Source organism: Mustela lutreola, chromosome 8 (assembly GCF_030435805.1).
Source record: "Mustela lutreola isolate mMusLut2 chromosome 8, mMusLut2.pri, whole genome shotgun sequence".
In the NCBI taxonomy this organism is placed as follows: domain Eukaryota; kingdom Metazoa; phylum Chordata; class Mammalia; order Carnivora; family Mustelidae; genus Mustela; species Mustela lutreola.
Genome location: NC_081297.1, coordinates 48,399,772 through 48,425,554, shown reverse-complemented (window position 1 = coordinate 48,425,554; position 25,783 = coordinate 48,399,772). Strand labels below are relative to the sequence as shown.

The following is a 25,783-nucleotide window of genomic DNA, read 5'->3' as shown; positions in this document are numbered from 1 at the left end:
CCCATCCTGGGACGTGCCGGCCAGCCCCAGAGCTAGGGACGCCCCTACCCAGCCCCGCGCTCCGGGATGTTGGGGGAAGGGTGAGGAGTCCAGAAGAGGGATAAATTTGGGACGTCTTGGGCACGTGGTGGGAACCGGCCCTCAGCCCCACGCGAGGTCGAGGGAGGGATCCCTTCTCCTTCCCCATCTGGGGCCCGCTGCGCCGGGGTTTGCCAGCTTTGGACGGAAGAAAGGCTGCGTTCAGAAGGCTTGAGGGTTTAGAGGGGATTGGGGTGGAAGGGACAAGTCCCATCAGCAGGTGCTGGGGGCTGGGGATCCAGGGGCCTCTTTGCTGGCCCAGCGTAACCTGAGACCAGCCCCCTTTTCTAGCTGAAGAGCCTGTGGCTAAGTTTAGCCCGGCCTGGTGATAACCTTTGCTTAAAAGGCAGAGAGTAGGCTCTCCTGCACCCCGACTGCAACCCCCCCCCCCCCCCCGCCCCGCGCAGTCCCTACCCTTCCAGGATTGCCCTCCCTCCTTGGGGCCCCAGAGCCAAGTCTGTGTCTGTCTGGCAGCCATGTGCATGGTTGGTTCCCAGGCTTTTCACGAACCCCAAGAGCAGGGCCAGAAAGCACCTAATGGTGATAGGAGGCGGGAAGCACCACAGGTGGTCTGGTGGGGCCTGGGGTAGGGACTCAGCTGCTAACCCTTCTATTCTGCCCTAGCTCAGCCAGCACCATTAACCCTTTCCCTGGACTCGATGCTCCCACACTACCTAGAATGTGTCTGAGGTCCCATCTTCCCTTTTGCTGCACACTCGTTCTTTATCATTACTGTCTTCTACCAAAAAGGGAGCTCGGTGCCCATGGAGCATTACCCATGCAGCCTGCTGTTGTCATGGCAGCAAAGACACCAGTGTTGTCATGAGAGCAGGCTCACTGCCTAATGGTCCAGGTGACTCAGCAGAGCAGACCTGGGGAGCTGAGGGTGTGGGCAAGCTAAAGCAGTGTCCGCATGTGGCTGACTTCCCACAGACCCTAGAACAGTAAAGTGATGCCTTGGTAGGCAGTCTGCACAGATGGTGGGGGGGAGCTGACCTTCCATCAACCCTGAGACCAGGTCAGTCCCCTGTCCCAGAGACAGGCTCGGGGAGCACAAATGGGGGAGGGGAGCACGCAGACCAGCCCGGGGTCTAGAGAAGGGTTCTCTACCTTGGAACCACTGACTGATGCTTTGGGCTGAATCATTCTGTTGTGGGGTCTGTCTTCTACTGTGCGGTATTTAGCAAAAGCCTTGGTCTCTCCCCACTAGATGCCGATAGGGAGCATCCCTCCCATCTAGGTTGTGATGACAAAAAAATCTCTAGGCATTGCCAAATGGCCCCGGGAGGGCAAAACCGCCCCCAAGTGGAGCCCGTCTACCTGGAGACTAAACTCTCCGTGCTTCGCCACCGTGCAGCAATCCTGTCACTTGTGCAGTGTGGGGAGGTCAAGAACGGGAAGATGAGGCACCAGGGTAAGCATGGAGTTTATCAGATCTTGAGATAGGCCCCAGGACTTTTGGGCTCCTCTTTCTGAATTGATAATCCTCTCCCTGCCTCTTGCATCTGGACTAACATGAAAGATGAAACAGACAAGCCTAGGAAAGTCTAAAAGTATATAAAAATATTTATTCACTAGGAAATGAGGAGACTGGGAGACATACAATCCGGTGAAAGCAGCTCAATTCAGTTCAGTTGGGCTAGTTTAAGAAAAATGCTTTACATTATAAAGACCATTAAATGTTAAAAAAGACAAGATGACAGGCAAACAAGTATTTTACAAGAGCAACGGACTTCTAGGTCACCCAGCAAGACAAGCTTCCCAGCAGGGATAAAAACAGGCAAGATGACCTCTTAGGTCCTGTGCCTTCGAGGAGGTGCTCGGCGGATGGGTGTAGTCTTCTTGGGTGTCTCATCTTCTGTCATCTCTGCTGAAGGCTCTACTCAGAGGATTGGAGGAATAAGAAAAAGCTGAGTCACAAAGATGGTGAAAAGTAGATCTCAGGGAACAAGTGGGATGGCTCCAGACCACGCAGAAGAAACAAAACCCAAACGGCACAAGGGGAAGACACCTCGGGGCGAGGCGGTGGAGACAAATCTATGCAGCAGGACCCCATCAGAACCAGCCTCACCCCCCAAGTTACGCTCCCTCTGGGCCAAGGCCAGGAGGGAGCATCGTACCTTCCTCACTGGACTCATCACTCGAGAAGACGATTCTGGGTTTCTTTTTTGAAACTCGCTGTCGGGTGTCTGGATGCCGTTGGGTGGTACGGCGGGGCTCGGGGGTGACAAAGTCACCGTCTGATGAGGCTGCAGAAGCCAGATGCTGGTGCCGCTTAGAGACTAGAAAAGGCAGAGACAGAGTCCGCAAAAAGGAATCTTTCAGAGGAGGGCCGGATCTCTCCACCCATGGGGCAGCTTCACATACCAGTGGATGGTTTCTTGGCTGATGGGGCCCTCTGGCTACCCCCTTGGCCAAGCTCAAGGTCTTCCACTGCATCCAACCCTCTGGTGTGGCAGACCCGAAGCTTCTGTTCAAATTCATCTATTATAGCCTGGAAGGGAAGAAGACATGAAGAGCAGGCCTGGAAACACAGTTACTTCTATGAAGAAAAAAAGTCATGAAAACACACGGTGAAAGCTGAAATGCAGATCAAGGAGAGAACCTAAGCTGACGGGTTCACAGTGCGTGACTGCAAGTATAGGATGTTCTGGAAAAGGCACAACTGTGGAAAAGTAAAACAAATCAGTGGTTGCTGGGGGTTGGGGGGACAGAGTGAGTGGGAGAGCCCTGAGGACTTCTTAGACAGCGAAACTGCACTGTAGGATACTAGAATGATGGACACAGGACATTACTCTTGTCCAAACCCACAGAATGCACACTGAGAGTGACCCTTAAGATAAACTATGGACTTTGGGTGATAATGATGTGTCAACAGAGGTTCATCGATTGCCGCAGATGTGCCACTTTGGTGGGGGATATTGATCTTGGAGGAGGTGGTGCGCGTGGGTGGGGGTAGGGGGCATATGGAGGAGTTCTATACCTCCCACTCAATTTTGCTTTGAACCTAAAACTGCTGTAAAAAATGAAGTCCATTTCAAAAAAGAGAGAAAGACAAAGAAACAGGAGGCAGAAACAAAAGAGCTGGGCTCAGGTGGTGCTGCAGAATTGGCTGCAGGGCAGCCCGGGGCAGGTGAGGCGGGCCGGGCAGTATGCAGAGGACAAGCCCGGCAGCCAGGCTCACCTTGCCCTCGGGCTTGGCCCCACGACGCAGCTTTCCCACAACCGACAAGAAAGCACTGAAGATGGACTCATCCGACAGTTTATCCCCAAAGCAGTCAAAGTTGTCCAGCATCTTGCGGAGGCCTCGCTCTGTGAGGGGCAGCTGTGACACACAGTAGGCCAGGTCCCGGTACTGCCGCTCGGTCCTGCAGACGGCAGGGGGGAGTCGCGGGATAGAGAGGTAAAGGCCCATCCTTCCTCAGTAGGCTCCCACGGCCTTGGGGCTATCCCAGGGGCAGCAGCCTACCTGGCCGTGCGAAAGCGCTGACACAGCTTCTCCACCAGGCTCTCAGTCTGCTTGTCCTTGGTGATGTAGGAGAGCAGCTGCCTAAGGAACGGGAGATGTGGACGTGTGACCTCCCAGGGACAGCCATCCCTCCCCGTGCACCAGCCTTCTGTTGCCCTCCTGGCCGGGGAGAGAATCCCTTCGGCCGTGGCCCATGCCTGCCTCACAGTTCCTCCTGCCCTCTTCCTGCGCCCTCAGAGAAAGGTCCACCCACCCCTGGAGAAATGTTCACCAAGAATGGAAATTCGTAACAAAAGCAGCTTATCGTGCGGTGAGGACGCCTATGTGCCTACCACGTTAGAAACTCGATCAAGAACTAAGGGGCCAGCATCCCAGGCCTCATTTGCTAGAGGAGGAGCAGATGCAGAGAGGTTAAGTTACTGCTGAAGGCCACGCAGCTAAAAAGTGGCAGAGCCAAAATGCAAACACAGGTCTGTCTGATTCCTAAGGATGAGCTTCAGGAAAAATGTGCTCCCGGGCCCAGGCAAACGTACTTCATGATGGTGTGGAAAGGCTCTTCCTCCACCCCTCCCTCAGGGTCTGATAGGCGGCTGATGATATCTGGAAGGAGGTTATAGATCGCATTGCCCTGGGAGAGAGAGAGTCACGTTATAGGGACAGTGTTGTGCCGGCTCCTTCAGCAGTGAGCTCTCTGCTGCCTGGCTGCCTCTCACCTTGTGAGAAAGCTCATTGAAGAAGTTCTTGGCCAGGGCAGCGATCTGAGGTGCGGGGTCGATGAGCAGCACGGCCATCTCGCTCACCTGCCCCTTCACCTTCACCATGTCCTTTAGAATCAGGTGGGTCATCACCAGCCCTGCTGTTCTCCGCACCTGCTGAGCTGGGTCCCGGAGCCTAGGAAGGAAATCCTAACTCACTGGGACCAACACTGGCAGGAAGGGCCCTCAGCAACAATTGCCCCTACTTCTTTTTTTTAAACGTAAATTCTCCCCTTATATGGGGCTCACACTCATGACCCCAAGATCAAGAGTCTTATGCTCTACTGACTGAGCCAGCCAGGTATCACTGTATTATTACCCCCCCCTTTTTTAGAAAGATTTTATTTATTTGACAGACAGAGAGCGTAAGTAGGCAGGGAGGGAGACAGAGAGGGGAAGCAGACTCCCCGCTGAGCAGGGAGCTCCATGTGGGACTCGATCCCAGGACCCTGAGATCATGACCGGAGCCGAAGGCAGAGACCCAGACCACTGAGCCACCCAGGCGCCCCTCTATTACCCCTTCTTAATGTGACATTCTAGAAGAAGTTAGAAAACTGGGATTGGGGAAAGAGGCCAAGCTTGTAGCCAAGGCTTTGAACAGAGGCACCAATCCCTTTTGGGCCATATTTAGCTACGGCCTGTACAGGTCAGGTATCAAGCAGATGTTCAGGGTAATGCGAAGACCAGACAAATACAGTTTTAAAGATTCTAATACTGGTCACACTGCAGCCTCTGGGAGCTGGCAAGGCCTGCTAAAGTCTCATGAGGGGAGAGCCTGGGTGGCTCAGTCAGTTAAGCGTCCGCCTTGGCTAGATCATGATCTGGGGGTCCTGGCTGGGATCAAGCCCTGCATCAGACTCCCTGCTCAGTGGGAAGCCTGTTTATTCTCCCTCTGCCTGTGACACCCCCTGCTTTGTTCTCTCCCTCTGTCAAATAAATAAATAAAATCTTAAAAAAAAGAGAGAGAGAGAGAAAAAGAAAGTGTCATGAGGGCTCTCTTACCGAGCATACAGATGAGGTGTCCAGGGGTCCACCAGATTGGGGAAGCGGATGGCCAGATCCCCAGTAGCAATCATGAGGTTAGAGCGGACAATGGGGAGTGAGGACTTTTCCAGCATGGTGAATAGCAGACGAAGCTGGGAGTCACAGAAAGTGGCACTAGGGGGCCAGGAGAGGACCATCAGGGAGCCTGTCGATCCCCATTCTCTCAGAGCAGGCGCTTCCTTCCCCAGGGCCTACCTGATCATGCAGAACTTGCCCAGGGCAAGTGAAGCCGCAGCGGAGAGCTCTGGGCTGCTATAGACGCCAGGGTTGTTGCAGACTTTGAGCAGAAGTGGAATGAAGGCAGCCAGTACCTGTGTGCCTGTCAGAAGACAGCTCTCGGTTTGGGACAGGCTATCTCAGCTGGGGAGCAGACCCCTCGGCCAGTCTTACCATCTAGCAGCTCCTTCTCGCAGATGCCACGAATGAGCTCTGCCTCCGTGTCGTCAGCAGCAGCACCCGCCAGTCCCATCTCCTCCTCCAGGGTGGTCTCAGAGCCGGTGTGCTGAGGGAAGAAATCAGGCATCACGGCCCATGCGGGGCAGCATCTATCTTCATCCCAGGCTATCTTTCTTTCTTTTCTTTTTTTTAAGATTTTATTTATTTGACAGAGATCACAAGTAGGAAGAGAGGCAGGCAGAGGGAGAGGAGGAAGCAGGCTCCCCGCTGAGCAGAGAGCCCAACGCAGGCTCAATCCCAGGACCCTGAGATCATGACCTGAGCTGAAGGCAGAGGCTTAACCCACTGAGCCACCCGGGCACCCCCATCCCCTCACCCAGCCTATCTTTTATTTTGCAGGAACACATCTGGGGAAAGGCAAGCTCTGCACAACCACTCACTCCTACACCTTTCAAATGCGTCTGTGCAGAGGGAGGACTCCTGAATTCAATAGGAAAAGAACTAGGTCTTTGTATTTTGTTTTCATGTTGCCAAATCTGAATTGGCAAATTCAAAACTGAACAAATGGCATTTATATTCAAGTTGCCAAAGCATATTCCTCCACCTCTGAACACATCCCTCAGAGAATCATGTCATTTCCTGTGAACAGTCAACAAATGGGTCATGTGGACAGTGGTTCAAGGTCACAGAGGTCAGACCTTATTCTGCGGCTACAAGACTCTGTGTCTCATTGGTTTGCAAGACATCACTGCCTCTAGTGGAGAACACAAAGTTCCCATCAGGTGGCAGGCCCAGTGACCAAGGCTGATGGGAAAGGGGAGGGTGGGGGTGTGCTTGTCCTGACAAGGAGAGCCTCTGTGGGGGCAGCCTGTGCTGCTGGCTAAGGTCCCTAACTCAGTGCCGTGTTTCCTTAAAGCCTCCCTTCCTGGGTGACCGTGAACGGACTGCTCTGTCTTTGTTCTCACTAATGTCTCCCAGAGTAACAGCAGTAAGGAGCAGAGCATCTTTCTCATTTTATTTAGGGGTAGAAAAGCAGGGATCCCCAGGAGGCAAAGTGACTATGCGAATGACGCAGGCCATGAAACAAATCTGGGCAACGCACGGGACACAAACCCATACGCCCAGGCTCTTCATTCACCTTCTCCTTGGGATCCTTCGTCTTCTGCTCCTGCTCCTCTCGGAGAAGCCGGCGCCGACAGAGCTCTCCACTCACTGCCTGCTCCAAATGCACCAGCTGCTGCAGGGCCACGTCGCCCGCCAAGGACAGCAGGTTCATCAGCAGGGAAGTGGGGAGCATGGGGGTGTTCTCTGGAGGAGGGGAGAAGGAAAGCAGTGAGAAAAAGACAAAATCACGTCTCATAGGGCCCTTAAACCCTGCTCTGAAAGCTCTTCCCCTTGCTCACAGGGCGGATCTGGGTGACAAAAGTGACAGAGGACAGTATGAGAGAGGTCAGGGGCTGTGGCAGGAAGCTATGTTGGCAAAGGCTTCTGGCCCGACAAGAAAAGCAGCAGAATCTGGCTGCTGCCCATTGGGGACCCTCTGCCCACTCACTGGGGCCCTCCTGGGTGCCGCTCTTCTCTTGCAGCTTCTCCAGGGCCTGTTTCGCACAGCCCTGCAATATCTGGGCACAGATCACCTCGGGGCCCTCTGCCAGCTGGTAAATGAGGGTCACTGCTTCCTCCTTGAATGGGATCCAGAGTGGGTCTGGGTGGACAAAGCCTGAAGTGGAGAAGGGAGAAGTTACCCAGTGTAGACAAGGGACTTGATTCTGCCCCAGGCCCTTGTGACAGCTCACCCTTTGTGATCACCTCCCGTAGTCGCTCGAAGAGCCTGTGTTCCTGAGGCAGCCGGAAGGGGGGGTGACGTTTGCTCAGAGAAGGCTGTGGAGAACAGCAAAGGCAAAACATGGGTATGTATTGCAAGTGGATAAGAGGATCCCTATTCTCCTGGGTTTGGAGACCCCACATACCTTTCTCCTGTCAGAGAGGTTGGCAATGGCATGGCACACCTGCTGGGCCAGTCTGTAGTCCTGTGGAACCTTCTCGTCTAGCCCTATGCTCACCAGTGTGTCTAAGTTGCTTCCCACAATTTCTGGTTTTCCTCTAGGGGAATGAAGCCACTGAGTTAAAGCTAGTCAGAAACAGCACTCTGTAGGGGACAGTGCCAGGTGGGGTAGGTAACAGATTTGGCGCAAGGCTTTCTGAGAGCCCTGGAGCACTACAGAAGAGGCTCTGACACGGCTAGCCCTCAGAGGCCCTCTTGCTATAATGAATCTCATCAATTCTGTTGGGCAGGCCGGGGGGAAGGGTTTGGGGACTGGTACTTGCACTCTTTTATTTTTACCCTTCATTGAGGTAACCAGCTCACACATACAGCTGCTGGGCCTGACTGCCGATACTGAAGGGAAGGGAACTTTCTCAGAGCCCTCCCTCCCTTGCCCTCTTATCCCTACTGCCTGTGGGGACCCAAGCCTCACCGTGCCATCATCCCAAGAAGCATGACAGAGCAGCAGCGCTCCAGAGGAGAGCAGGGGGCCTTCTCGGTTGCCCGCTCCCACAGCACCTGGGTCACTGCTGGCTTCAGTTCATCCTTCTGCACAAACTCACAGAGCTGAAGAGAAAAGAAAAAGGGCTCAGGCCAGAAAATAATGATTTGCCTGGTCCTCGGCCCACTTCTCTGACGAGAACACGGAGAATCTGAGGTGGGTAAAAGCAGCACTTAGGCATGGTGAAGGAGGAGGAAGGCTCGAACATGATCTCAGGGTTTGGGGAGGTACTTACAGCTCTGTCACTTTTTCACCCTCATGCCCTCAAAACTACATTTGTTAAGACAATGTATTGAAAGTGACTTTGTTTGGATCTGTGCGGATCCGTGGTTCTGACCACATTTGAGAGATTTCTCATAGGTCTTATTTCTGTTACCACAACTCAATAAGCAAAACAGAAGGCTTCATCCTTCCTTGCCTTCTCATTTTGCCCAGAGCACTCTTAGTTACATATATTTAGAACTTCATGGTCAACTAATTTTTTTCCATGTAGTCCTACCTATTCTTCCATTTTTTCAATTTTAATTTTTTTATTTTTTAAAGATTCCATTTATTTATTTGACAGACAGAGATCACAAGTAGGCAGAGAGGCAGGAAGAGAGAGAGAGAGAGAGAGAGAGAGAAAGCAGTCTCCCCGCTGAGGCGAGAGCCCGACTTGGGGCTTGATCCCAGGACCCTGGGATCATGACCCAAGCCAAAGGCAGAGGCTTTAACCCACTGAGCCACCCAGGCACCCCTAATTTTTATTTTTTTAAAAAAGATTTACTAGGGGCGCCTGGGTGGCTCAGTGGGTTAAGCCGCTGCCTTCGGCTCAGGTCATGATCTCAGGGTCCTGGGATCGAGTCCCGCATCGGGCTCTCTGCTCAGCAGGGAGCCTGCTTCCCTCTCTCTCTCTCTGCCTGCCTCTCCATCTACTTGTGATTTCTCTCTGTCAAATAAATAAATAAAATCTTTAAAAAAAAAAAAAAATAAAATAAAAAAATAAAAAAGATTTACTTATGTGTGTGTGGGGGGGACATGCACATGTGCACACACAAGCAGGGGGTGTGGCAGAGGGAGAGGGAGAAGCAGGCTTAGCCCTGATCAGGAAGCCCAATGAGGACTCAATTCTGGGGTCCTGGGATCATGACCCAAGCTGAATGAAGGCAGATGCCCAACGAACTGAGCCACCCAGGTGCCTCCCCCCACCATTCTTCCTTTAAACTCTGTCTTAGACTCAGTTTTGGGGGTCTTGGATGGGTCAGTTGGTTGGGCATCTGCTTTCAGCTCGGGTCATGGTCTCGGGGTCTTGGGATCCGGCCCCACGTTGGGCTCCCCGCTCAGCAGGGAGTCTGTTTCTCTCTCTCCCTCTCTTGCTCCACGCTCATGTGTGCTCTCTCTCCTCTCTCTCTCAAATAAATAAAATCTTTTTTTCCCCTTAATTTTTATTTATTTATTTGACACAGAGAGAGAGAGATCACAAGCAGGCAGAGCGGCAGGCAGAGAGAGGGGAAGCAGGCTCCCTGCTGAGCAGAGAGCCCAATGCGGGGCTTGATCCCAGGACCCTGAGATCATGACCTGAGCTGAAGGCAGAGGCTTAACCCACTGAGCCACCCAGGTGCCTCTCAAATAAATAAAGTCTTAAAAATAAATAAAGTAAAATAAATCAATAAAAAATAAAATCTTAAAAATAAAAAAAGGTGCAGTTCCATAGCTTTGCCTCCCACCCTGAGTCCAGTGTTCCAACGCTGCACACTGACAGCAGCCTCCTCTCCACCAATCTGTTCCCAAACGCCTACTCCATTGCGCCATGACTCTGCTCACCCTGTAGAAGTAGCTCTGCTTTGCCCACCGGAGGGGGTCCAGGCCAGAAGCTAGCCTATAAGCCTTCAGGCCAGGGTCTGCCAGCAGGGCCACCCCCGTCCCCCAAACCCAGCCCCATCTCCCCCAAGGAGGGAAAGGTGGCCAGTATCATGCTCCATCTAGTGGAGGCCAGTGGTCAGTACCACCTCCACCTTCAGGCTGCGCAGTCCAAATGCTAATCTGCCAAACAGCAGATCTGGCAGCAAACAAGGAAAAAGTCCAGGACGTGTGAAAGGCTTTCAGGGACCTTTACAGTTCGGTTCCAACCTACTCTCCCACTTTATTATCTTTTTTAGGTAACAATTTCCATCCAGAACACGATATTCATTCTGGAACTTTCTGTACTCTGTTGACTTTCCATCTCTGTCTTCTCTCCTTTCTCTAATTCTCTATATCATACTTCTCAAGACCCTGCTTAAGTCCTACCACCTACCCCACACTGTTCTCTTTGCCTCTTGGGACTTGTCAGAGTAACACACAAGTTAAGAGTATGTTTTCCTGGGGCACCTGTGTGGCTCAGTTGGCTAAGCAACTACCTTTGGCTCAGGTCATGATCCTAGAGTCCTAGGATCGAGTCCCCACATCACACTCCTTGCTCACAGTGGGGAGCCTTCTTCTCCCTCTGACCCTTCCCCATCTGGTGCTATCTCTCTCATTCTCTTTCAAATGCATAAATAAAATCTTTGAAAAAAAAAAAGGGTTTTCCAGACCTCTTATTGCCTGAGTCTCTCCCACAAACCAGCTGTAATTAGCTGAGTCCCTTAACCTCTCAGTGCCTCAGACTTCTCACTGTAAAATGCGCACAAACAGCATCACCCCATAGGATTGTGTGAGGATCACACAAGTTCGTACGAGCAAACTGCTGAGTAGCGCCTGGCATATACGACGTGTTATTATATTATCATTGCTGCTATAAACACTACTTGTGCACTAACTACCTATGTGCTACATCGTTCTATAAATGTTTTGCATCCTTTGGCTACTCGAAACACTGTTGGTTCCTTTTAAGTTGGGCGCCTGGCTGGCTGTGGAATGTGCAATACTTGGTCTTGGGGTTGTGAGTTTGAGCCCCACGCTAGGTGTAGAGATCACTTAAATAGATAAATTGCTTAAAAAGAAAGAAAGGAAGAAAAAAAAGAAGTAAGGAAACTTACAATTTCCTCAAGACACTGGATGGTCCCAACTGAGGCATTCACTAGCAGCAAAGAGAGATTCTGAATCAAAGCCTGGGCCTTGGCTCTGTGGGAAGAACAGAGAATAGAGGTCATTAAAAACTAAGTCTGAACCTGGCAAACAGGTTATTAGGGCTATCCAAACACAGCGTTGTGTAACCACAGAGAATGGACTTAATTAGAAGTCCACTCCCACCCTGAGCTCCATTCCAGATCTATAGGCCTATGGATTCAGAGCTCTTCTAGAACTGTGCCCCTGTTCCCTGCCATTTCTTTAGGGGAGTGCAGATGTCCTATGAGAGGTTGGCCTCAGAAACATCCACAAAGGTGAAGGCACCACACTGACCTGGCGGAGTCCCCCTTGGGGCTTAGGTAGAGCTGGCGGTAGGCATTAAGCACAGCTTCCCGGACACCAGGCTCCTTAGACCAGACAAGAGGCAGCATGCGGCGCACCCCGAGCAGGGCCTGAGGTACCCCAAATTGGAACACCATCACAAAGAATTCAATCACCTCCTGTACCACTGAGAGGACAGACACATGTCATCCAACCGCTTGGCAAAATTCCCTTAGTACTTAGCGCTAGAAGCTTTCTTAGTGTGCAACGCTCAAGTGGCAGCTTTCCTCATTCTCCCTGAGAACGTCAACTCCCAGACGGCCCTCCCGGGAAATACTGTATGTGCTAACATGTGTATGCTCCAAGGGGCTGCACGCAGCCAAAAAAAATAAAGAAATCCCTTTATTTTTGAAGGAGGAGACAGTCGTCAATAAAATATGGATGAGACTGGTTTTTCCAGCCCCAAGACCCAGTCCTTTCAGAGAGGGAGGCTGGCCTACCCGTTGTCGTATTCTCATACATCATCTTGCTGATGATGCTGATGGCCTCGGTAATCTTCAGAGAGAAGCTATAGGCATCCTGCAGATACTGCACCAGCATCTCCTGCTTCACCAGCTCATCATGTTCCCTGGCTTTCCCAGGCTCTGACGCACTGGGCTTGTCTTCACAGACAGTCCGTTCTGGGCCCGTGTTCCTTGCGGGGCCCTGGGAATTCTCCTGTGTGGAAGCTGCTGGGCCTAAGAGAGAATTATGGGATGATTGTTGCTCAAGGGCATATGGGACAATCCAACAGCTATTGGATGTGTTTCCTCAGTGGGAAGGTATACATTTAGAACCTACTCTAAATTATCTTGGTATTTCTCGATAAAGATTCTAAAGTCCTCTGTGGTTTGGAAACACTCTTTCACACTGTATGACTATTAATCTGAGGCCCTCGGGCTGCTTCCATTCCAGAGCAGAGCCACGGCCAGCTGTTCCTGGATTCCTTTAGCACTGGGTTCTGCTGGCCCAGTCAGCGTCTGGGATAAAGTCAATGGCCCACAAATTCTAGCTGAAATGTTTTATTTGCTAACTGAAAAGGGAGAAGGAATTACCTTTGAAAATAGTCTCCAGGAGATTCAGGAACCTGGCCTCCTCTGAGTCCTCTGGGTTCATGTGACTGAAAGGTTCAGACTCCTGGAAGTAGCCCAGGGCTTCTCGAGTGAGAAGAATGGCCTGCCTAGAAGAACATCCACCTGTTACCAACTTGGAACCCACAAGAGTGTCACTGCAACCTTCTGTCACGGAGCCTACCTCATGGTTCCATCAAGAAGCTAGACCTACTGCCCCAAAGAAAAGAAATACTTCTCATGCTTACAAAGTAGAGAAGTACCTACTCAGAGTAGAGATTAAAACACTTTTCCCATTTCTGAAGTGACAAGACTTCACAGTCTTCAAAAAACCTCAAATGATGCTTTTCAAATTTTAAAGGTCACAAACTTACTCCTAACATCTGGTTAAAAACTTTGCTAAGTCAAAGTTTGGAAAAAATAAATGTTCAACAACTGATTAATTTATGGTACATCCATACGATGGGATTCCGTGCGGCCATTAAGAAATAATGAGGCAAGGGGCACCTGGGTGGCTCAGTGGGTTAAAGCCTCTGCCTTCAGCTCAGGTCATGATCCCAGGGTCCTGGGATCAAGCCCCGCATCAGGCTCTCTGCTCAGCAGGGAGCCTGCTTCCCCCCTCACCTGCCTTTCTGCCCACTTGTGATCTCTCTCTCTCTGTTGAATAAATAAATTAAAAAAAAAAAAAAGAGGTTAAAAAAAAAAAGAAATAACGAGACAGCTATTTATGCATAAATATTAAAAACACTACTCTACATGGATCCATTAAAAAAAAGCCAGTTGGTAGATCAGTGGGTAGAAATTCGATCATCTGTGTTAGAAGGGGAGGAAAAGAACGTATGTTTGATTACACGTCTATGTTATCTCTAGAATAATGAGCCATCAACTCAGAAGGTTGCTTTTCTTGAAAAGGAGAACTAAGTGGCTGGGAAATAGGTTTAGAAGGGACTTTACAATACATGCCCTTTTTGTAATTTTAAATTTTGTACTATGTGAATGTACTAAATTATCTTTTAAAGATTTTATTTTTAAGGGGCGCCTGGGTGGCTCAGTCGTTAAGCATCTGCCTTCTCAGGTCATGATCCCAGGATCCTGGGATCGAGCCCCACATCAGGCTCCCTGCTCAGTGGGAAGGCTGCTTCTCCCTCTTCCCCCGCTGTGTTCCCTCTCTCCCTATGTCTCTGTCAAATAAATAAATAAAATCTTAAAAAGATTTTAAGTAAGCTCTACGCCTACGTCTAATGTGGAGCTCAAACGCATGACCGTGATCAAGAGTTGAGCCAGCCAGGTGTCCCTCATCAATCTCTTATTTTACAAGTAAGGAAACTGAGGCCCAGGAAGTTTAAAAAACTAACTTGAAATTATAGAGCTAGAATTACAGGCTTTCTTCTTCAAATGGAGAGCTTTTGCATATTTAATTATAATATCATTTACATTTAGTTGTTTGTAAAGTTTCTTTTAACACTCCTAACTAAAAGTACAAAAGCATACTTAACAAAAGAAGTCAATCAGAGATAGAAAATTATCACATGATTTCTCTGATATGAGGAATTTGAGAGGCAGGGCAGGAGGCAGTAATAGGAAGGGGAAAAAATGAAACAAGATGAGATAGGGAGGGAGACAAACCATTAAGAGACTCTTATTAATCTCAAGAAACAAACTGAGGGTTACTAGGGAGAGGGTGGACAGGTGATGGACATTGGGGAGGGTATGTGCTAAGGTGAGCACTGTGAAATATGTAAACCCGATGATTCACAGACCTGTATTCCTAATAATACATTATAAGTTAATAAAAAAATTGCAGACTATGCCTTTTGCATCAATCTGGTGTTCAGGACATTACTACAATGAAAACATCTACCATCACCTGGTGGCAGCATACCCTAAGTACAGTTCATTTTAAAGAAACCTTATTCCTCAAGTTATTTCTAAACATAAAAAGGACATTAAAGAATCTTTCGCATACTTGTAACTAGCCTTGGCAAGCAACTGGTGGATGCGTGTTTTCACATCTTCACTGGTTTCTGTTTTAGCAATAGCCTCAAGAATCTCTTCTTCCTGGGGAAGCTTTAGCAGTTGCTGCAGAGTAGCCTTCAACTCTGGCAGCATGGCTTCCCACTCCTCCTCTGGGTCCAGCACTGCAGCTGAAGGAGAAAGTCTCACTTAGACTCTTTCCTTGGACCTTCTGATGGCAGGGAGCAGCATGTCTAGGGTGGGGACTATGCAGGAACTACTTACAAGCAGCTGCAGCTTGTCTCTGGGCCCTCATCTCTTGTAATTTCTGGGTTTCTTTCTGCAGTGGTCCAGCAAGGTCATTGTCACTAAGCTACAAAGGTCAAATGAGTTTCAGGGCCACTAGTTACAGAATTTGATACCTGTTTCCACTTAATTCCTTCTCTTTTGGGTAGGTCAAGCTTACTTACCTTGCAAGAAAAGGGATTATTGGCAAGAAAACTGGCCAGCAGCTGAATGGCATTTTTACATACTAACACCGACTTGTCTGCCAGACGTCCCACTGCTAGGGCCACCACTGCTTGGAAACGTGTCAAGGGGAGGGCCTGTGTGGGGCAGGGAGAGAAGGGTGAGCTCACATCCCACATCAGCCATTCTGCTCAAGTTGACCTTGAAGTACCCTCTAACTAAGCTCCCCACCCATTCTAAAGAAACTTTTTTATGGGATATAAAACAGTTTCTCTTTGTAGGGTTAAGATACAATGTAATCCTTAAATGGAGCCAGGCATTCTTGTCCTTGGTAGAGGAAGACCTTTATCACTGCCAGTAACAATCCGAATCCCAGACTCTACTGTGGGACACTGGATTCCTTTGTTCTTTGGCCTGTACACAGAGTACTGTACATTTTTACCATGCAGAAGGTTAGTCACCTTCTGCTGGACAATTCGGGTAAAGAGCTGTAAGACACGGCTCCGCACAAAGGAGTTGACGTCATGGCCATGGGCTTGCAAGGTGTCCAAGAACTGGTCTCTGGTGTCTCGGGCTGTTTCTTCCAGCTGATCACCATTCAGAACCTGCAGGACCATCTCTGCCATGGCTGCCAGCACAGCATTGCGCATCATGTAATTCTAAGAGAGGGAAAAAGAATTGGTCTGAGGCACTGCACTCCAGTCCTAACTCTCCTTCCCCAAACTCTTGAGCCTGTCCAGGCACAAAGAAGTGGCAAGGCCTTAAATTAAGGATAAGTTTGCTTCACTATGAATTTTTCTGGTCAGCTGCTTATGTATTCATCCCTGAGGCCCCTGGAAGGGGCTGTGTCTGCTCAGAGGAGAAAGCAGGGACAAAATAAACAAGAGCCCCCAATATTTTTTTCCCCATAAGCCTCATCACATCTACACACATTTGAAAAACATTCATTCCTACCCTTCATCGGAGGACTCAAAGCCTTTGGTCCTTACTAATAAAACACTGCCCACCCCCCACATGTTACTGACAAAGAATGAGACATGGCGAAGTACAAATCAGCCCTAGGGTGCCAAGCAAGTCCACTGCAGAAGGTGGTGAACAGGGACTGGGGTTTTGCCAGGCCAGGGGCCAGAGAATGGGGTCTCGCACAAGAAGTTAAATTAAATTAGATTAGATTAGATGACTGAGTAGACTGTTTTTGTCCTTGATGTTCACCTAGAAGTGCCCTGCATCAGTCTGAGAGGCAATCAGGCAGAATGAATGGAGAGGTGGCACTGTCTGGAGTGTGTGTAAGCTAGATGGTAGGAAGAATGGAAGGGGCTTTGTCCTGAGGATGGGACCCCAAATCACAGCCAAGTGACTCTCACTAGATCTAAGGTGTGGAACTGCCATCCCCTCCATTAGACCTGGATAAACCCAAATGATACTAAAACGGGGATTAATCAGTGGCTCTTTAGTCAAATAACTTTATCTGCTTCTCTGTGGGAAGAAACTGCCACCGAGTTATGCTTACATAACCCGACTTCAAGGGAAAGCCGTCTTCTTGTTCTAAGAAACAGCCTTTCAGCAATGGACTTAAAATCCCCAGAAGAATTGATCCCTGGGGGACCACGTACCTCTCCATCCAGATGATCCAGCAAAACACACACGCTGGACATCAGGATGGCTGGGATGCGTTCTGCTAGTTCTGTCAAGAAGGCTGCAAAGCCCTTTGCCCCTGCAGGGTCCCGACTCAGCTCCTGGGGACACTTCTGCCCGATCTCTCTATGCAGGGAAGCAAACACAGCCAAAACAAGATAATTCAGTTCCTAGTAAGGGGAGGTAAGACTGCTATCTCATGTCTAAGAAAGCTATCGTGCACAGAGAACTTCCGATCTTTCGGTATCTTCCCCCTGAGAAAGAGGAGAATTAGAAACTTAGAGAAGAGTCACCTTACAATCTCCCCCACTATGCTCTTCATTCCATAATCAGTTGCCCACAGGCTCACAGCTGCCACCAGTACAGGGGCCAGGTGTTCAAAGTGCTGCAGCATCTGGATGATCTTCACCGTGGCACCTGTGGATGTACTAAATTTGAGAAATTATAGGCAAAATGGGAAACGTGGGGCAAAGCAGAGGGCTAACTTAACTGAGCATATGGTTATAACGTGTCAAGGCGACACCGAGCAGGCGTGTGATGGCATCCCGGGTGGGGCGGTTCTTCTGGTGACTAATGGTGGGGTTCTCCAGGAGGCGGTAGCAGCAGCCAGTAACCAAACTGGGAAAAGGAAGGGAGGGAGATGATGAAGTCAGGTGTGTGGATTCCATTCCACTGGAGGCCCATCTTCATTCATTCTCCCTTTCCTGCCCCCAAAGTTAGCCGCTTTTAGCTTTCTTCATTGTATTTTTTTTTTTTTAAAGACTTTATTTATTTGACAGACAGAGATCACAAGTAGGCAGAGAGGCAGGCAGAGAGGGGAAGTGGGGGAAGCAGGCTCCCTGCTGAGCAGAGAGCCCGATTCGGGGCTCGATCCCAGGACCCCGAGATCATGACCTGAGCTGAAGGCAGAGGCTTAACCCACTGAGCCACCTAGGCACCCCTTCATTCTATTTTTTAAATATATTTTATTTATTTGAGAAAGAGTGAGAGAGCAAGCATGAGTAGAGGGAAGGGTCAGAGGTAGAGGGAGAAGCCCACTCTTGAACAGGGAGCCTGATGTGGAGCTGGTTCCCAGGACCCTGAGATCATGAACCCAGCTGAAGGCAGATGCTTAACTGACTGAGCCACCCAGGAGCCCCTTTCTTCATTCTATGGATTACCTTCTACACCATGTTGCTCTGCTGATTCTAGATAGGTGCTCTGTCTTTCAACTAGTTATGATGCCTACAGAGAACCCAAATATATTATAAAAGGTAGGAGAAAGTAATCAAAGACTTGTCATGGTTAATCCAGTCCTCATCTGGATCAACCTTTTAGCTGCATTGGTTGCAGCTGACCATGCCATTCTCCTGGAAACACACTTCTCATCTGGCCAGATGCCAGACTCCCTTCCCCAGGGTACAATAAAGATTTCTGCTCTCCTCTAGCTATGCTTACTGATTTAGTAATCTCATTCAGTCTTGGGGCCGTAAATACCATTTATGTAGATACACTGTATTCCCAAATGGCTATCCTAGCTCAGACTTCTCTCCCATGCTCCAGATTTGTGAATTCAACATCAGAGTTGGACAACATTGATTGGATGTCTGAGAAGCACCTCAAACTTTATATGCAAACCAGAACTTCTAATTGTCACCCCTGAAAACACGCTGCACAGCCTTCCCCATTATTTCAATGACTGCCAACTCTGTTCTTCCAAAAGCTTAGGCCCAAACCCTGGGGGCTTCATCCTTGACTCTCCCTCAGACCTCACACACATCCATCAGCTCAACCTGTAAGCTCTACCTTCAGGAAACGGGTACAGAATCCATGCACTTCTCCCCATCTCCATTGCCATTCGTGGCTTTAAACTCCCACCATCTCTTGCCCAAGTCACTGCAATAGACCCCTAACTGGTCTCCTGCTTTCTTTCCTTCCCTTCATAGTAATGACAGTAACCGGAGCGCGATGATGCTGTTAAAGCCCAAGTCGGATCCCTTGCCGCTCTGCTCGGAATCCTTGAGCAGGGCCCCACATCACGTTGAGAAGATGCCAAAGTCACAAAGGGCCAAGGAGCTGCACAGTTGCCCCTGCACTGTCTGTGGGACTTCACAGCCTGTCCCTCTCACCGGCCCCACTGTCCTATCTCCAGCCTTGCTGCTGTCACCTGTACACACCAGATACACGCCCTCCATGGGGTCTTGGTACCTGCTGTTCCATTGCTCCTTTCCTTGCCCTTGTTATTCCTCCAGATCCTCTCATGGCTCACATGGGCTTCTCTGGGTCTTTGCTCAAATGTCACCACCTCAAAGAGGTCTTGCCTGAATAGCTGATTTAAGATCACAGCTCTGTTCCATCAAACTCCCCATCCCCTCTTTTCTTGTTTCCACAGTAATAACCTATAAAACACACCATATATTTTACTTATTTTAAAAATCATCTTCTGCTCTATAAATAAACTCTAAGAGGGCAGAAACTTTTGTTTCCAGTGCCTGTCATAATACAGCCATGCACCCAGAAGATGGTCAGTAAATACTGTCATCAATGAATAAACGGGCATTAAAGATGAGAAATTCATGGCAGTTCCTAACATTTGTCATCCACGTCCTAACAACTCAGCGTGACGAGTATACTTCTATGTGTTATACAGACTCGAGGCATGAAATGACATATTCAGAAAGAAGACATATCTAGCAGCAAGGTCTTCCCTCCTCACAGCTCACTATTACCTGGAGCCATCTCAACCACCCACCTGACAAACTCCTCTTCAATTACTGAATGGTTCCACAGGTGACGAATGTCCAGCTGGAGCAGCTGTGTTAGAAGCTGAAGAACTGGCTGCCTCTCTTCTTCCCAGTCAAAGCCATGGGCGGTCTTGGCCCGGGCTTTCTTCCCCTAAAAAAGAACCATATGTACATTTAAGGGAAAATAAGAAAACAAAGTGGGTCACGATCTGCTAGTCTGAGTGCCCAAAACTACCCAGTACTGAGACAAGGTAGAAACGAACACAGAAGACATAAACAAATTCCAAAATATAGAAGAGCTTCTTGTCAGAGAAGGATATGCTATGATACTTTTGAGTACTTCCTCATATACTCTAAATAAGGACAGAAAGGACTCTCAGAATTGTTCCCCTATCTCTCCCCATCCTATCTCTCCAGGCCAGAAACTCCAAATTACCTTCCCAAGGTCCAAGTCCATAAGGCTTGTCTGGCTGCTCATGGTCTCAAAGGATTCCAAGAGGCGTATCAGAGCATAACAGTTCATTTTGAGAGCATTTAGGTGGGCGCTCCTGACTGACACACTCAAAGCTTCATCATCCAGGACAGTGGGAAGTTCCTGGGAATGACGGGACACCACTGCAAGGGACAGAAGAGTCAGCTTCATTCACTTTCCTCATACATCCTGACTTCAAAACACCCAGGAATTGCAGCCATCAGATTACCAAAGATCTGTGTTTCATCTCTCAGTGGTCACAACACAAGCCAAGTCCTTTGGGACCCCTGACCTCGACGCCCTGAATGTGCCCTGTCCCCACTCTCTCACTCCAACCATCCCAGTTTCTCTCTGGTGACTAGAAGAACCGCCTCTATTAAAGAGGGGTAGTTCAAGAGTAGGAAATAGTTCTTGTTGGTCTGCCCTTACAGCGAACACACACAACTCTGTATTGCCCACCAAGATTACAGACCTTAATAGGTCAAAGGTCCCCGGGCTTAGCCAAACCAACTGAATCACCACAGCCTTGATATCATCACATGGCTGATCAAATGTAGGAAATAGTAAGCGAACAAACAGTGACAAACACCTTCCATCCCCTACCCCCTGACCCATAAACACCTTTTATCAGGAATTCCAGAGTGTCTTCCTTGAGGCCAGGATCTATACTTCGAAAGTGACTATGAGGGAAAGAAAGTGTGGGGGGTGAGACAGGAAACTGCAGAGCCCATTCTAGAGCAGATCAAACCTGAAGAATCTAATACTTAAAAATATCTGTGAAATTGGTAAACTGAATAAATGCAGTGTTAAGTTGGGGTCAATGCTCATTAGTAGAGATTTCAGCACCCAGAGCCTTTACCAGTGAACCAGTAATTTGGAATTTCAGGACTAACATGCAAATTTAGGGTCAATAGCCAACAGTTCTTAAACTACCAGCTAGCTATGTGCGTTATACTCACTGTAGAATGCTGTAGACGGTATCAAAGTGCTCCAGCATAGCCAGCGGCCCCTGAGCACGGAAGGCAGCCTGAAATGCTATAAAGATGAAAGAAACCAATTAATACAGACAGGAGAGGTCTTTCTGGTAAATTCCACCCATAGTAGAAAATTGAGTTAATTACTTTTATTGGCTGAATCACGAAAATAGTTCATTTCGAAGTAACCTATTATAATAATAGTAAATCTTACATTTGTCCTGTTTTATAACGAAAGCCTTACTTGAGTTTCATTACATCTCTAAGTTCAATAAAGCATTTGGTATTATGTCTATTTTAGGGGAAAAGGAATTAAGTCTCCGAGCAGTTGTGTGACTCGTTCAGTGTAGTTAGTAGTGAACACAAACTCAGGATCTCTCTCTCTTTTTTTTATTTTGAAATTACAAAAGTGGCAAAAAAAAAACATACAAAGTTCGTACACTTTTCACTCTAATAGTGTTAACATCTTATATAACCACAGCACAAGAATCTATCCTAAACTAAGAAATTAACCTTAACTCGATGTTATTAATGAATCTACAGACCTTATGTGAATTCCGTCAGTTGTTCTATTTATGTCCTTTTCCTGGTCTAGAATCCCACCCAGGATCCCACAGAGCATTTATTTGTCATGTTTCCTCAGTCTCCTCCCATGTTTTTCACAATCTTGACACTTTCGAAGTATGCTAGTCAGTTATTCTACAGAATGTCCCTCCGTCTGGGATTGTTTACTATTTTCTCATGATTAGACTGAGGTTATGCATTTTTGGCAAGATGAATGCAGAAGGGAGGTTGGGTCCTTTCAATGCATTCTACCAAGAAATACATGATATCAAAGCCTTATTACTATGTTAACTTTGACCCCTTGACATTGTTTGCCAGGTTATCTCCTCTGTAAAGTTACTATTTTCCCCCTTTGCAGTAATTAAGTATTTTGTGGAGAGATACTTTGAAACTGCAAATGTCTTGTCTCTCATCACATTTTGCCCACTATTTTAGGCATCTGTCCATGATTTTTGCCAGCCATAATTATTACTGAGGTATTTACTATATGGTGATTTGTCTTTTTTCTTTCTCTTTAAAAGATTTTATTTTTATGTAAGCTCTACACCTAATATGGGGTTTGAACTCACAACCCCAAAATCAAGAGTTGTATACTCTCCCAACTGGGCCAGCCTGGTGGCCCTGTATGCTGATTTTTCTTTCTCCATCATTCCTTCTACACTTACTAATTGGAATGCCACTCAAAGGATGAGCTGTCCCTTCCCCCTCAATTATTTATTCAAATCAGAGTAGACTCATGGATATTTCTTTTATTCTGTTTTAATCCATTCCTCCTACTATCTATTTTGTTTGCTCAGATTATCCCATATTTGACCACTGGGAGTTCCTTCAACTTGACTTGTGTCCTTTCAACATGCTCCCTTCACTTTCACTCTCCCAGTTTCTTGTACTATAAGATGTTTCAGGCTCATCTGGTACTTTCCCTGGCCCAGTCTTGGAATCAACCATTCTTAGTAGAGTCCTGGTTTCTTTTATGGAAGTCCGACATCTAGGAACCAAGTTTGAGGCACTAGTTAGGCCTACTGCTATTGGGAGTATCATAGTTTTTATTTAGGTCCTCTCAGCAGAGAATAGGAGGCATGTGTGTGTATATACATATCCCCCATATCTATTTTTATTTGTGTATATATTAAGAACATAAGTTCATTTACATATTTCCTTAATCCTGGTATAAATATAAAAAAGAATTTCAAAATTGCTAACCAAACACTTATTAAAAAAAATTTACTAACTTAGATTATAATAATTGTGTTAAGTTCTTCTTTCCAGAGTATATAGTCAAACTACTACTGGTCTTCAGTTATGTAGGTTAGTTCTTTTCTTCCCTACTTTGTAATGTGATTATGTCAGACACTTGTAACATACTTGTTTGTAATTGTCCCTCAGAATAATATACTGCTTAAAATATAACTAACTAATGAAGAGTTGTACTGGTCATGCAAGCATGCTTAAAGATGACCCTGAGAAAAACCTGTACTAGCAGCAGGCCTCTGGTGGAGAGGATGATACATGTCAGTGGAAGCCAAGCAGCTGGGAATCCCTGCCCCATTCACGGCAGAAGGCTGTCCGGCTTCCATTTTTAGTAGTCTCCCGTAGGTCAGAGAAAGCCTCCTGTTAAGGTAATCCCTGTAAGTGCATCTGCTCAACTACAAATCCAGGCTGCTGGACCAGACACACCTTACTCCTCTTCTTGTTTACCTCTAAGACTTGTAACCAATATAGGACTCACATTCCTTCTTGTTTCCCTACTAGGCCTATGGCTATTGTATAACCTTCTTTTCTTCTCCTTGTCGTTACCTTGTGTCTAATAAATGCCAGACTGAGGAGTTGCTCCAGCTACAGGCCTTCCAGCTGTCTTCCCCTGCTCCCTCTCTCTTACAGCTGACTTGTTTGTGCCTCATTCTTCTCCCTGGCCCCTTAGGAAAGTGGCACTTGTTACCACTTTTTATTACATTTTGAAAACACAGGGTCTTTTGATTCTCAGGTCCAGTGCTCTTTTCACCCTGATCGTATTGTTTCTAGATAAATACTTCAGTATCAAGGGGAGTAGAGTCGAATTATGTCTTACAACATGTAGGAGTGGCAAGGCAGTATGGGGATTAGGTTTTGTTTTTTTTTTTTTATTAAAGATTTTATTTATTTGCCAGAGATAGAGAGAGAGAGTACACACAGGCAGGCAGAGAGGCAGGTAGAGGCAGCAAGAGAAGCAGGCTCCCTGCCGAGCAAGGAGCCCGATGCAGGACTCGATCCCAGGACCTTGGGATCATGACCCGAGCCGAAGGCAGCGGCTTAACCAACTGAGCCACCCAGGCATCCCTGGAATTAGGTTTTGAAGCAAGTTGTACACCAAGCTCTTTCTGAGGAAGGGGAAGAAAGAATTCACCTTTTCTCCAATACTAAATTGGTTTGCCTTGAAAGTAAAACCAGAATCTTGTACTCTAAGTATCGCTGCTGTCACTGACCCAATTCACTGTAGTGTTAGGACGTCCAACTACATATAAATACGCTGTGATTTTTTTTTTTTTTTAAAGATTTTATTTATTTGACAGGGATAGAGAGCGCACAAGCAGGGAGAGGGAGAAGGAGAAGCAGACTCCACACTGAGCAGGAAGCCTGATGTGGGGCTTGATCCCAGGAACCTGGAATCATGACCTGAGCTGAAGGTGATGTTTAACCATCTGAGCCACCCACAAGCCTCTTTTCTGTAATTTTTATTTTATTTTTATTTTTTTTCTTTTTCTGTAATTTTTAAATAAGCTGTCTTATTCCTCCAGTTCTTACAGCCTCCTTAGCTCTATAATAATAACACATTCTCCTCTTCCTTTATACTTCTTACCCTACGCCTCTCTAACTTTAGTAGATGAGGGTTTTCCACTTCATCAAAAAGAACAAAACCCAAAGCACAGGTTCTCACTTATCCTGCTCCCCTGTCAACAAGCCCCTCTATCAACATCTTCCCATTCTTTTTTTTTTTTTAAAGATTTTATTTATTTAGTTGAGAGAGAGACAGTGAGAGAGAACATGAGCGAGGAGAAGGTCAGAGAGAGAAGCAGAGTCCCCATGGAGCTGGGAGCCTGATGCGGGACTCGATCCCGGGACTCCGGGATCATGACCTGAGCCGAGGGCAGTCGTCCAACCAACTGAGCCACCCAGGCGTCCCAACATCTTCCCATTCTTTGCTTGAGTCTCGGGCAAAAAAGTTTCTCTCATCTAAAACTAATGTGTCTCACTGCCCCAAAGATTTATCTCCTCTTTTTCACCTTTGCTCTTACCCTGTTGAGGATGTGCTCTTATCCTGACAACAGGCTCAGGCCTCACTTTAAAATAAATAAAACGAATATGCTCAATACCTTTCATTTGACCTTACTATCATATCCCTTTTAAACTGTGTCTCCTCTTTCAATTTCCTGAAATCTGTTTCTGAGATTTACCAATATAACAACTATTCTTCTCAAAGATTACCAACTACCCATTTTTCTTTTTCTTTCTTTCTTTTTTTTTTTTTTTTAAGATTTTATTTATTTATTTGACAGACAGAGATCACAAGTAGGCAGAGAGGCAGGCAGAGAGAGAGGAAGGGAAGCAGGCTCCCTGCTGAGCAGAGAGCCTGATGCGGGGCTTGATCCCAGGACCCTGGGATCATGACCAGAGCTGAAGGCAGAGGCTTTAACCCACTGAGCCACCCAGGTGCCCCCCAACTACCCATTTTTCATTACAATCAGCGATTTTCTTGGTCCATATATCTCTTTAATTCTTTGAAGCATTACCCACTGATCTAGTCTAGAGTCAGACTAGTCAAGGTTTACATTTGGCTTGCACATTTACCAGGCCAAGCTACTTGGCTTACTAAGTCTGTTTCCTCTTCTCTAAAAGATCACACTTCTAGGGCTTTTCAGGATGGTAAAGGTTGAGATAATCCCCGCGAAGAAATCAGAACAATATTAAGCACACATATCTATCTATATTGTATGCACAGTATTTCTGCTTGAGGTCATATCACATATTTAATTCTCTGTTCTGCTTTTTAAAATTTAATATTACAATAAGCATATCATAAAACCTTTGTAAATAATTTTTAATGGTCACATAATATTCCACTGAATGCATGTATCTTAATTAATTTCCTATTCTTCTATTGTTAGGCATTGTGGTTTCTTTCTTTCTTTTTTTTAGGTAGGTTTCATGCCCAACATGGGGTCTGAACTCATGACCCTGAGATCAAGAGTCATATGCTCTACTGACTCAGCCA

At 47.4% G+C, this 25,783-nt stretch overlaps 1 protein-coding gene and 1 non-coding gene across 4 annotated transcripts in view; both read right to left on the bottom strand.

Moving 5' to 3' along the window:
* Positions 1–1,619: 1,619 nt before the first annotated feature.
* Positions 1,620–25,783, bottom strand: part of NCAPD2 (non-SMC condensin I complex subunit D2) — a 29,849-nt gene continuing 5,685 nt past the window's right edge. For 2 of the 3 annotated variants that reach the window (XM_059184608.1, XM_059184609.1), the window contains exons 3-32: positions 20,956–21,031; positions 20,618–20,676; positions 19,961–20,139; positions 19,533–19,675; positions 17,292–17,419; positions 17,095–17,218; positions 16,780–16,927; positions 15,628–15,825; positions 15,169–15,303; positions 14,984–15,071; positions 14,712–14,889; positions 12,731–12,855; positions 12,137–12,373; positions 11,649–11,823; positions 11,285–11,369; positions 8,220–8,353; positions 7,713–7,845; positions 7,539–7,623; positions 7,295–7,462; positions 6,881–7,050; positions 5,737–5,848; positions 5,542–5,665; positions 5,305–5,460; positions 4,261–4,438; positions 4,081–4,175; positions 3,548–3,628; positions 3,263–3,446; positions 2,446–2,572; positions 2,199–2,360; positions 1,620–1,957 (exon numbers count right to left, since the gene is read on the bottom strand). In XM_059184608.1, coding sequence (XP_059040591.1) covers positions 1,872–1,957; positions 2,199–2,360; positions 2,446–2,572; positions 3,263–3,446; positions 3,548–3,628; positions 4,081–4,175; positions 4,261–4,438; positions 5,305–5,460; positions 5,542–5,665; positions 5,737–5,848; positions 6,881–7,050; positions 7,295–7,462; positions 7,539–7,623; positions 7,713–7,845; positions 8,220–8,353; positions 11,285–11,369; positions 11,649–11,823; positions 12,137–12,373; positions 12,731–12,855; positions 14,712–14,889; positions 14,984–15,071; positions 15,169–15,303; positions 15,628–15,825; positions 16,780–16,927; positions 17,095–17,218; positions 17,292–17,419; positions 19,533–19,675; positions 19,961–20,139; positions 20,618–20,676; positions 20,956–21,031 — 4,073 coding nt within the window. In that variant the 3' untranslated portion in view covers positions 1,620–1,871. Of the gene's footprint in view, positions 1,958–2,198; positions 2,361–2,445; positions 2,573–3,262; positions 3,447–3,547; positions 3,629–4,080; positions 4,176–4,260; positions 4,439–5,304; positions 5,461–5,541; positions 5,666–5,736; positions 5,849–6,880; positions 7,051–7,294; positions 7,463–7,538; positions 7,624–7,712; positions 7,846–8,219; positions 8,354–11,284; positions 11,370–11,648; positions 11,824–12,136; positions 12,374–12,730; positions 12,856–14,711; positions 14,890–14,983; positions 15,072–15,168; positions 15,304–15,627; positions 15,826–16,779; positions 16,928–17,094; positions 17,219–17,291; positions 17,420–18,988; positions 19,114–19,532; positions 19,676–19,960; positions 20,140–20,617; positions 20,677–20,955; positions 21,032–25,783 lie in introns of those variants that run through there. The other variant, XM_059184610.1, reaches the window with a different exon arrangement.
* Positions 20,212–20,540, bottom strand: LOC131840090 (small nucleolar RNA U85). The gene has a single exon (XR_009357200.1). It is a non-coding gene; the product is annotated as a small nucleolar RNA U85 (small nucleolar RNA).